Here is a 12,660-nt window from a genome sequence, read left to right on the forward strand (position 1 = left end):
TTATTATTATTATTATTATTATTATTATTATTATTATTATTATTATTATTATTATTATTATTATTATTATTATTATTATTGCCACCAACCGAATCTCGTTGTGTTCAGACAGTTTTAACAATTTAAAACACTTTTCTCTACGTTTCCCTCACAAATGACCTATTTTATTATTGTCATTGTTATTATTAGCCTTTTAATTAACGAGAAACTCCATTGGTCTCTTTAATATTACTATAACACCTTTAAACTCATTCAAAGTCATTTAATTCCCGCCTTTAAACTCATTCATGAAATTGTATAGTATTATTTCGTATATTTTCTTTGTTGCGATAAAAGAAAACGGAACTCTTAGATGGGAGAACTTCATTACTTTTACTTTTTTGTTTGTTTGTAAGATATAGGATGTAGCAATTACTGTATTTTAGTGTATTTATTTTATTTTATCCTCTTCGGGTAATTTTGATGCATTTGATCCCAGAAATGAAGAAAATCACCTCCCAATAGGCCAAATATAATTGGGAGCAACAATGTACAATTCAGATGTTGTATCCTCATGATAAACCTTTGTGTGCAATTGCGTCAAAGATTTGAGTTTGGCAGTAAGTTTTTATGGATGTGTTCATTTCAGTCATCAAATAGGGTATTTGATAATAAATCCAGGAAGGAGATGCCATCCATATACGACTTTGTGAAGGCGGTGCCCCGCATATACAGTGGCAGTATACAAGTTTTAGATGATCAATGGAGAGACTTAGATGTGATTGCTATACCACCCGAGATTAAGGACAGCAGTGACATAGTGGACGTTTATACAAAACTAGGGGAACTTAAGGACGGTGTAGGTGTTTCCCAATTTAAGGACCTTTGTACATTTACTTTGCAGGTATTGTCTCTTCCAACATCCAATGCAGATGCAGAGAGACTATTTTCTAAATTGAATTTAATGAAAACAAAATCCAGAAACGCTCTGCAAACTCCCTCTATTAATTCATTAATAGCCTTTTGTGAGGCTGTGAAATTCCAGGGTGGATGTATAAATTTTACACCAAATCAAAGGACGCTAACTTCTGTTTGATATTTTTTTTTCAATTAGTGTTTAATGTTCCCATGTTATGTTATAATATTATATGATTGTAGAGTTTTTGTATGTGCATATTTATATTTCGCCAAGACATTACAATAGTTATACCTAAAATTCATGCTCTTTAATGTCCATTAATACCCAACAAAAACGTGAGGGAAAATGACGTCATAGAGTTGAGGAATGAATGACAGCACGAATTTTGCAGCAGCTGTTTGTCGGTGACACCAGTAGACAACCAGTAAATCAACGGAAGCAAGCTGAAGCGTCAGTACACACCAACTCTTGCTCTCAAAGGTACGTCAAACTTAGGTCATGTTAGCTCGTTATATTTTGTTGATTTAATCTCGTTATGCTATAAGCCTTAATACTTGTGAAGTTGTGCTTGTTGCTTGTTAGCCGACCTGCTGAAATGTTTGTTTACATCAGTGAGTTCACTCTGTAATTCTCGTTCTCAAAGGGACTGCATGGAGTTACTCTTGTGTTGGGAGAGGGGACCACTGGTGACCACCTAACATTGTCGGCTAAGGTGAACCCTATACTAAGGACTTAGAAGCGCTAATTAAACCGTCTTTGCGGCCGGGGCCTTGTACTGACGTGTTACCTGTACAATACTCCGACTGTATCTTAAGGGTTAGGGGGTTTTCTATTTGTCACCTAATTGTCTCCAGTAGATGATGAGTGGTATAATGGAGCTGTGTTTATGTAGGTGTTAGTTTGTGGTGAAGGCTGTCCTGTAGTGATTTATTCTATATGATATGGTTTTTCTTGGTGCTGGATGGTGCTGGTAACTGGAGTGTGTTGGGTGTGTATGTCAGTAGTGGGCGTATGAGGGGTTTGTATAAGTGTGATTTTGTTTTTATTGATGCGGTTCTAAATCTGTACAGTATATGTTTGAGAGTCTTGTTGTCTTGTTTGCGATCGCTGTCTTTGTCGTGATGTAGTTTATGGTGAGGGTGTTCGTTTGACAGGGATTGGTGTTGGGTTGTCGATGTAAGGATTTGGGTACAGTCACCCAAAAAAGTCCTGTCCCGAACCACGAACCCCGAGATTCAGACTCGTGAACCCGAAGCAGTAGACACTGATACATTATTCTGTTCATAAATGCTTCGGATTCAAGAGTCTGAATCTCTGGGTTCGTGGTTCGGGACAGGACTTTTTTGGGTGACTGTAAAGTTGGACTTTTCCTACTTTCAGTCAGCGTTGTCAGTCCATGAGACGCGAACCCCGAGAGTATCGTCTCGTGAATCCGAAGCATTCACAAGTGAAGGGGAGAGGCGGGGGTTGAGGAGGGTGCTCGGGGCTAGAGGGATGGGATAGGTTTAAGGAGCTACTTGTGCTATATGCAAGGATATAAATACGTAGGGCAAAACAAATTATGCTTAGAACAGGTTTTTTTTTTTTACGGGGATTAGCCCACCCGGACACAGGTCACTGACCCACATCGAGGCCTGGGGGGCGAAAATGTAATAATAATAATAATAATGATAATAATAATAATAATAATAATGATAAATAATTGTCATAATAATTCATAATAAATAAAATTTATGATAAAACAAACAAAAATAAAACAATAAAATAATGATGATAATAATACAGTAACTGTAATAATCATAATAATTTTAATAATAATAATAATAAATACAAAAATGAAAAGAAGATCAAAAGTGAGAAACAATATATGTATGTTGTGTTGTCAATGGTAAGAGAAACAATTGAGACCCTGCAATTGTGTGTAAATGAGGCAGAAAGTAAGATCGACAACCCGGGACTAGGTCACAATTTTCGTGATGCCATATGGCAGCAGGGTCTACCATTAGACAAAACATTATGCTTCCAATATCTCCCCAGGCGGTAGTACCTCCCTGTTTGGTAGCTGCCTACTTATTTATTTATTTATTTTTATGCAGCTCTCACGTAATCTAGGGGTAATAGGAGGATAGACTGGAGTCTCAATATGGTGTCCTTTTATGACAAGGTGACTTTCATGATCCAAAACATAACGGATGTATTTGATTCTGTTTGTGTCAAATTATTAATATAATGTAATTTGTAATAAAAACGCACCGAAGAAGTTGAACTAGGTTTATTATAAGTAATATTAATGTGTGAATGACAATGATAAGTCAGTCGGCAGCAGTTTCAGCTGTTGCAAACATTTCCTGTTTGTGTTATAGTTTTAATACAGTCATGCTATTTATTGAGTGGTTTATGCTGCGCTCATTTACAGGTTGATCAGTAGTATCCTCGCACAGGTCTCTCTCTTATCATGGTTGTGTGCGGGCTGAACAAGGCACCATACAGATGTAATTTATTATTATTCAAAATAACATCCACGAAGGTCATTACATAGACATATATGAAGTTTTGTTTTAAAAATATCTGTTTGAAGACTTCTGCGTCTTGCTAAACCTGTTAGTAATAGTAGGGAGCAGCCTTCACACCTCTTCAGAACCTCACCCCCCCTCTCTCCCCGGGCTGTGGTAGTTAGGAAATTTGTATGCAGTAATATTCCGTAACTATGGCAACCCCCCTAACCAACGCGGTGGCCAACTAGCCATACGAGCCAGCCTTCATACATAAGGTGATTGTTGCAATTAATAGTTTGCGTCGTATTGCTGCCGTTAATCATACAATCATTTATAAGACGATTGTTGCCATTAGTCGTTTTCGTTGTACTGTACTGCTGCGATTGTTGCCATTAATTGTGCAAGTCGTACTGTTGCCCTCAATCACACGTAAGGCGATTGTTGCCATTTTCCGTTTTCCCCCTACTGCTGTTATGTGTTCCGATAGTCTTTTTGTCAACCCCCGTCCACGAAACAGATGAACATAGACATAACATAATAAATTATCTAGTTATGCACTTTGAACAATGTCAACATCTGTCAGAGTTGCCAGGCGCTACGATTATACATAAAGAATTAGATAAAGGAATGAGGAAGATGAAGTAACGGCTGTGAATTAAACCAGCCGAGAACCTGTTGGCTATAATGTGTCAAGTGGGACGTGGTGAGGCAGTCAATACCCAAACAATAGAAAATAAGGCACAAGAGGTGTAGGAGTTACCGAGACGACGCGACGGTCAAACATCTGACTTTGTTTGGTAGATTCAGTGCATTAATGAAGTTGATGACTCCCACGGTAGTATTAACCTCGTAATAACCCAGTGACACTGTAATGTGACACATATGTATAACTTTTTGTAATATTGAATAACTAAATATGTGTTTAAATATTTAACTATGTGCAAATGATGCAAGATATTTACAAACATAATTGTAAAAAACAGCTTTGTACAAAGCCATTAATCTCATATAAAAAAAAGAGATAAATCCGTAAAGGGTGAGCAGTAGAGGGGCTGATATAACAAAAACATACACCACAGTAGAGCAGAATGTCGTGGTACGGTAATTGGATTTTACATATCCCTAGTGTCACTATTTCACCAGCCTTACTGTTGCCATCACGGACACTCGACCAGCTTCATCTTATAATAACTTTAATAAAATTAAACCTTCGTATGCTCCGGTATATGTTAGTATAATCTTGTTATGCTGTTGTATTTTTAAATATATTTCTCATAAAATATATTGTAAACCTGAACAATGACAATTTTCACGAAGATACCGCCAGAAAAGGATGACAGAGGCAGCGTGATGAGGCAACCTCCCACACTCGTCGAAACGTCATACCGAGTTCCTGCGCCGCCCAGCCGTTAGTGGTGAGAACAAGAGAGAGAGAAAGAGGGAGGGGGAGTCGATAACCCTACTGTCTGCAATGTCCAGCCAAGAGCATCCTTCGGTCACTAACTTCCGCAACTACATCAGGATAAACACTGTCCAGCCCAACCCTGACTATGGTGAGTGAGTTATTAGAACATCGTTATCGGATGACGTGATGATTAGCACCCTTAGCTTTTTGGACCTTAAGATTAACCTCCCTAATAGATCTAACAAATATAACCTAATTTTACTTAACTGAATCTCAACCTAACAGAATTTAACCTAATCATACAGAGCATAAGAACATAAGAATGGAGGAAACTGCAGCGAGCCTATTGACCCATACTGGGCAGTCCCGTTTATACCCAACACCTATTGCTCATATAAGTATCCAACCTATGTTTGAAGCTATCCAGCGTATTCGAGTTACCTATTTCACGCTGAAATCTAAATTTGTCTAATTTAAAACCATTGTTACGAGTTCGCCCCTGGTTGGATAGTTTGAGTACCTTCGTAATGTCCCCTTTGTTTAACCTTGACTTCCATTTATACACCTCTATCATGTCGCCCCTCACTCTACGTCTCTTGAGGGAGTGCAAATTAAGATGCTTTAACCTGTCTCTGTATTCAAGGTTCCTAATGCCCAGGATTAGTCTTGTCATTCTCCTCTGGATTCTTTCCAATGATTCTATATCCATTCTGTAATATGGTGACCAGAATTGAACTGCGTAATCCAGGTGAGGTCTCACAAGCGCTAGATATAATTTTAAGATGACCTCGCTAGTCTTGTAACTAACACGCCTTTGTATGAACCCAAGTACTTTATTAGCCTTGTTGCAAGCAAAAACACATTGTTTACTTGGCTTAAGATTCCTACTTATCATTACTCCTAAATCTCTCTCGCAGTCGGATTCCACAATGGCATCGTTGTTCATCTGGTAACTGGTTTCCCTGTTTACATCTCCTGGACTGAGTACTTTACATTTGTCCACATTGAATTTCATCTGCCGTTTTTCCGACCATTCGAAAAATTTGTTTAGATCTTCCTGTAGTTTTGCAGAGTCCTCGTCAGATTTAATTACACGTCCTATTTTAATGTCATCAGCAAATTTACTTATGTTGCTGTCTATGCCGATATCTATGTCGTTTATGTATATAATAAATAATAATGGTCCAAGTACTGAGCCTTGGGGAATTCCACTAGTGACGTTGCTCCAATGCGATTTAGTGCCGTTTATGCTCACTCGCTGTTTCCTGTCCCGTAACCACGCCCTAATCCATTTAAGGATATTACCTTTGATGCCATGCGCTTCTACCTTTCTAATTAGTTTTTCGTGGGGGACTCTGTCGAAGGCTTTGCTAAAGTCGAGATCTACCACATCATAATTGTGCCCCTCGTCCACCGATTCGAAAACTGACAAAAAGAATGTTGATAGATTAGTTAGACATGAACGCCCGCTTGTGAAGCTATGTTGGGAATCATTGATCAACTTGTGCTTCTCCAGGTGGTTTTGAATAGAGTTTGAAATAATTGATTCTAGTAATTTACCTACTATTGATGTTAGACTGATTGAGCGGTAGTTAGAGGATAGTTAGACTGATTGGGCGTTACTGAATGTATGGAAAAAATGGCACAGACAAAGATGGCATAACTCAAATTGGGAAATAATGGCACAAATTTTGTTGTAATAGTTTCCCATTCTTTTGACACGATCGCCAGATTAGGAAAAAATGACACAAAATACTTCTTTTAATTTTTACTGTAAATTGGTAATCTCATTTTAACACTAATGTCTATTTACAACGGATGCTGTAGCCTGCATCTTGGACGAATCTTCGACTGACTTGTGGTCAGCTGCACGGTCCTGCCAGAGGGTTGTCAACCTAGGTTTTTGTAAACTCGCTTCTTGGGTGATGTATGTATATTATGTATGCTGTATGTATATTATGTATGTGCTCCATTTATATACATTATTTATTCAGCCTAGCTAGCAGCGTGTGGTAATGTATTTACCATGTCCCACACGCTTAATTAATGTGCCTGGCGACATATGGAAGCTGCTAATGTATCACTTGCCACATGTCGCCTGAGAGGCTAGTTGACCCCCCAGACAGAGTAAGGAGCGCCACCTCGCTTGCCACAAACTTTACACTTCACTTGTACAATGATCCAGTTAATTAACACACTGCGCCTTGTATATGTTCTGGGTATCAAGTTCTATCTACAGCAGCGATCACAAACACCTGTAGAGTTTTCTTAGGTTCTATTTACTGGGTAAACAGAGATACACATCAGCATCTTTACACTTTACACTTTGAATTGCTTGTTCAAAACCCAACACAAGAGGTGCGGGTCTGGTTAGAAAAGACAATGAGTCCATTTGTCAAAAAATGCCTTGAAAAGCTCCTCATAAGTGTTACGAGTCTTATGCTGCAGGAATGAGTCTTGTGCTGCAGGAATAAGTCTTATGCTGCAGGAATGTATATACATCAGCGATACTGTGTCTCCCAGTGGAACACGAACCACAAATATTTGTATAAACTTTGGAGGGGACGTGTCAAAACTTCCGTCCACCGTAAATTCTTTTCACTAGCATACAACTACACGATTGTCACCGTCTGGATCAGTGTCGTAAATCAAGAATAGTTGTTACGTTGGTCCACCAGTAGTCGTCCACTCACCAGAGATAGGCTCCGCGGATCATGAGGCTGGCTAACACTTTGGTGACCAATTAATAAAGATATAATAAACAAAACATTAACAGTATATATAATACAACCAGAGTCTTAAGAGTCTACTGACCTTGAGAAACATTTTGTATCTTGTGTATTCAGTATTAATATAAAAAGGGCGGGGGGTGGCATGTTCTAGGTTTTGTCCGGCACTCCTTACATTTGACCTGTGCCATTTTTTTCAAAGTTGATAGTTGTGCCCTTTATTTCAGCATCAAATTTTCCTAGTGCTAACCTGACCTGACCTAACCAAACCAAACTTGATCTAACCTATCCCTCAAGATAACGTAGGGTGTTACCTTTCATCATGTACTGTATTAATTAAGATTTCTCCTTAATCATGTGTAATTGATATGTTAAGTGAGTGGATGTGGTCAGCTGCGTTCCCCACCCGCAGGTTGGCCGTGTTCAGACGCCCCAATGACTCAAAATCATAGGTTTGTCCGTATTTCTCCAACCCACCCCCCTTAGCCCTCGTGGTGAACAGGGAAGCAGTATTCCCCTGCCAGTACACAGCCTCTTCACCATCAAGACTCCTACTGTGCCTCCTCGTGGCAACACACGGTAACTGGGTGCCTCGTGGGCCCAGGCTAGACCAGCACCTAGGTAGGTATAGGGATACGGGAGTAAACCCCGAACGAAAAATTTGCAATGGAGCCCCGCATCAGGCAGACATGCTTACAAAGCTCCAGTATAGGCGGAAGAGGTGACCAATATGGGAACCCAACCATTACACCGGCAGATGAGGGCAGTGCTAGATGGACAGGTTACTAAGGCGAAACCCAGTAAATTGGGCTATGTGCAGGCCATTGCAACTCTCCCTCTCCCCAGTTGTTGCAGCTACCTGCACCACTGGACGCTTCTCCCGCATTAGATGTAGCCCTCCACACATGCAACATCTGTGGACGGCCCTGCCGGTCCCGTATCGGCCTCTCGAGTCACCTCACAGCTCACCAACGAAGGTGACATCCTTAATAACTCGTATCATAGCTGGATGATCGTCATACTCGATTCCAAGTGACAGCAAAGTAGTAGTAATAATGTGTGCGTGTGTGTGCGCGCGCCCCTTATCTTAGTCGTACACATGATATATTTTCGAATACCCTCACACTCATAGATGGTATAATCGGGTCGTGCTCATTATTAAAATTGTACAAGCTGTCAAGTTTCAAGAAGATCTGTCCACCTCTGCTGGAGTCGTAACGTTCACACACGGCTGGGGTCAGGGACACGAAGCCACACGTCGTTCTGTTGTATCCAACTCGGGTACATGTTCACTGTGTACCAATAAATACTCCAGTAACATCATAATTAGTATTATATAAAAAGTGTACCACAGACACTTAAATATATACAGGTTTAATACATATATAGGGTGTCCCAGAAAAATGTTCCTCCCTCCCTCCATACCTACTCTCTGAGACACTGTTAGTTGGAGGGAGGGAGGCAGGGACATTCTTCTGGGACACCCTACTGTATATATATTCACGTGCCCAAGGTTACTTGAGCTGGTATTTTCCTCAGAGTTAAGTGAGGTCAATGTAAACAAAGAGGGTTGCCTCCCGTGAGGACCCAGCTCTCAGCAATCCAAGGTGAATTAGTTGACTCAACCACGGGACAGGGAAGTCAGACACTTGACTAGAGTAGCCTCAGTACTTCCCCGGAGAGAATTCACTTCATAATTCTCTCAGATCCAACCTAATACTGTACAAACAATAGATACAGAAAAAGGCCAAGAAGTGTTTACACCAAGAAGCTGCCAATTAAGAGGTCCGGAATAAAACTGCAATAATTTGTGGTGATAGAAAGACACTGGTCACACTTTGTCGTCTATCTCTGTAAAGTACATGAGAGACGGCCAGCTGGTGAACATCGCCAGCACTTAACCGTGGGAACACTGAGTTGTTTTGTTCTCTCCCCATACTCGGTCTTATCATTCTCCTCTGAATTCTTTCCAGGGATTCTATATCAGTTCTGAACCGCGTAATCCAAGTGAGGTCTCGCAAGCGTAAACATCATTATTAACTCGAATACGCTGAATAGGTGCACACATAGGTTGGATGGATATATGAGCAATAGGTGTTGGGTGTAAACGGGACTGCCCAGAATGGGCCAATAGGCCCGCTACAGTTTCCTCCATTCTTATTTTCTTATGTAAAAGTAGTTTAATAATGGCACAGGATTCCGTTTGTGAATGATACTGGATGTTTTCCGGATTTTGTCTCGCACTTTTCGGGGAGCGGGTCTTGCCACCCTCCTCAGGGTAAGGCGTGTATGAACCCGCTCTGCCACCACACTCCTTACTGATATACAAAGATAAAAATGAACACAAATGACACACCCAAAGCAACATTCACTTGTGTAAAAAAAAAAAAATTATATATATATATATTATATATATATATATATATATATATATATATATATATATATATATATATATATATATATATATATATATATATATATATATATATAAACAACACATTCCTGACATTAAATACTATACACTATCTTTCCTACACTCCAGCTTCGTGCACGGAGTTCCTTCGTGGTCAGGCGGAGGAACTAGGTGCGGCGTGTCAAGTGATCGAGTGTGTGCCTGGCAAACCTAATGTTATCATGACTCTGGTAGGAGACGACCCCACACTACCCTCCTTCCTCCTCAACTCTCATACTGACGTTGTGCCAGTGTTTCCTGTAAGTAGTTTATTATAAGTAACTACCCCTTCATAAATAGTTCATTATAAGTAACTATCCCTTCATAAGTAGGTCATTATAAGTAACTACCCCTTCATAAATAGTTCATTATAAGTAACTACCCCTTCATAAGTCGTTCATTATAAATAACTACCCCTTCATAAGTAGGTCATTATAAGTAACTACCCCTTCATAAGTAGGTCATTATAAGTAACTACCCCTTCATAAGTCGTTCATTATAAGTAACTACCCCTTCATAAGTCGTTCATTATAAGTAACTACCCCTTCATAAGTCGTTCATTATAAGTAACTACCCCTTCTTAAGTCGTTCATTATAAGTAACTACCCCTTCTTAAGTCGTTCATTATAAGTAACTACCCCTTCATAAGTCGTTCATTATAAGTAACTACCCCTTCATAAGTCGTTCATTATAAATAACTACCCCTTCATAAGTAGGTCATTATAAGTAACTACCCCTTCATAAGTAGTTCATTATAAATAACTACCCCTTCACAATAGGTCATTATAAGTAACTACCCCTTCATAAGTAGTTCATTATAAGTAACTACCCCTTCATAAGTCGTTCATTATAAGTAACTACCCCTTAAGTCGTTCATTATAAGTAACTACCCCTTCATAAGTCGTTCATTATAAGTAACTACCCCTTCATAAGTCGTTCATTATAAGTAACTACCCCTTCTTAAGTCGTTCATTATAAGTAACTACCCCTTCATAAGTCGTTCATTATAAGTAACTACCCCTTCATAAGTCGATCATTATAAGTAACTACCCCGTCATAAGTAGTTCATTATAAGTAACTACCCCTTCATAAGTCGTTCATTATAAGTAACTATCCTATCATAAGTAGTTCATTATAAGTAACTATGTCATTTTAGTCATCTCGTCATTGAGTAAGCTGTTTGTACTCACTCAGGGAATAAGGGATGCACTAGTAAATCAAACGAAAACCGTAACCAAACTATAGTGCGGTAGTCAACAACCCTGTAGGAAGGAATTACCGGAAATTGATATATGTAACGAAGTAGACTGAATTAAACCATGAAATATAAACATAATTAATTCAACTACTATTGTGGGTAAGTGATCACCATTCAGAGGTTTGTATTCCTTTTATAAGAAGTTATTAACTGTAACTGTAGACTATACGACTGGAGTTGTCTTTCTAATGCTGCTCTGTACCTATGTTTATGGTATAATCTTTCATAAATTTTAATTGCTGATAGCTAATTTTATTACTAATCTACTATACAGGTACTCGTATGAAGATCTAAACAATTGAAGCGCAGTGATACATTATAACATCAACTCTTCTCTCTCAAGTTTCTATTAGGGACAAATTTGGTTTCAGACAAAATAGGAATTGGATGTAAAGGGCAGTATTTATCCTGTCTCTACTTGTAACTTGTAATACGAGACACGTAATCTGCAATAAGGATGTCTTTTGTCTTTCACATCTCGTTTCTGTGATAGATGACGTCATGGTTGTCAGGTATCATGAAGTAAATCTGTCCTTAGGAACACTGGAAGTACGACCCCTTCAGCGCTCACAAGGACGGCGAGGGAAACATCTACGGGCGGGGAACACAGGACATGAAGAGTGTTGGGATACAGTACCTGGAAGCCCTCAAGAGACTTAAGAAAGACGGCCACAAGTTCCTCCGTACCATCCACCTTACTTTCGTGCCTGGTGGGTAACTTCCTCTTTGTGCTGTATATAACATGAACGACTGGCAAGGCACTATAAGGCTGGTGATATACTTGAAGAGAGATGAAATTTTTTGCAATTCACAAGTATTTTCATTCATTTTGTTTTGGACTCTGTGCCTGGGGTCTCTATTTTATTTCTCATAACTATAACTGCGCGACCACAATATATTTACACAAGAATCCCAATGTAAAGTCCATTTTTTCATCAGTCTTTCTCTCGTGTGTACGTGTCAGTATTGTGAGTGTGTCGGTGTTGTGTGTGTGTTTGTACATTGCTTGAGAGTATATAAATATGTATTCGTGTACAGGTCCGTGTACATCCTTAACTAAGACAATGCACCTTGTTTGTGGACAGACGAGGAAGTGAGTGGTGGTAACGGGATGGGGAGGCTGGTGGAGACTAAGGTGTTCCGGGAGATGAACGTCGGTCTTGGTCTGGACGAAGGTTACTCAAGCACTGACAACAAGATGCTGGTGTTCTACGGCGAGCGATCTTCAAAGGGTAAGTCTTAGAGAGAGAGAGCAGCTCAAAAATATACTTAAAAATGTTAACGATTTCCTAATATATATTGATATAAAGAAAACTGGAGGAAAATGCACTATGTGTTCGCGCACGTGTGTTTGCAATTAGTTTCCTTAATCTCGTATAACGTAAGGTAGAATTTCCCAGGTGGTGCTATAAATGAGCCT

General features: G+C 39.4%; 1 protein-coding gene across 5 annotated transcripts in view; it reads left to right on the plus strand.

The window, feature by feature from the left end:
* Positions 1 to 1,264: 1,264 nt before the first annotated feature.
* Positions 1,265 to 12,660, plus strand: part of LOC121854791 (aminoacylase-1-like) — an 18,106-nt gene continuing 6,710 nt past the window's right edge. The window contains exons 1-5 of one of the 5 annotated variants that reach the window (XM_042349574.1): positions 1,265 to 1,378; positions 4,711 to 4,946; positions 10,073 to 10,242; positions 11,779 to 11,950; positions 12,326 to 12,472. In XM_042349574.1, the coding sequence (XP_042205508.1) occupies positions 4,865 to 4,946; positions 10,073 to 10,242; positions 11,779 to 11,950; positions 12,326 to 12,472 (571 nt within the window). In that variant the 5' untranslated portion in view covers positions 1,265 to 1,378; positions 4,711 to 4,864. Of the gene's footprint in view, positions 1,379 to 4,060; positions 4,229 to 4,710; positions 4,947 to 10,072; positions 10,243 to 11,778; positions 11,951 to 12,325; positions 12,473 to 12,660 lie in introns of those variants that run through there. The other 4 variants (XM_042349577.1, XM_042349578.1, XM_042349575.1 and 1 more) reach the window with 4 other exon arrangements.

This window comes from Homarus americanus, unplaced genomic scaffold (genome assembly GCF_018991925.1).
Source record: "Homarus americanus isolate GMGI-L3 unplaced genomic scaffold, GMGI_Hamer_2.0 scaffold53233, whole genome shotgun sequence".
In the NCBI taxonomy this organism is placed as follows: Eukaryota; Metazoa; Arthropoda; class Malacostraca; order Decapoda; family Nephropidae; genus Homarus; species Homarus americanus.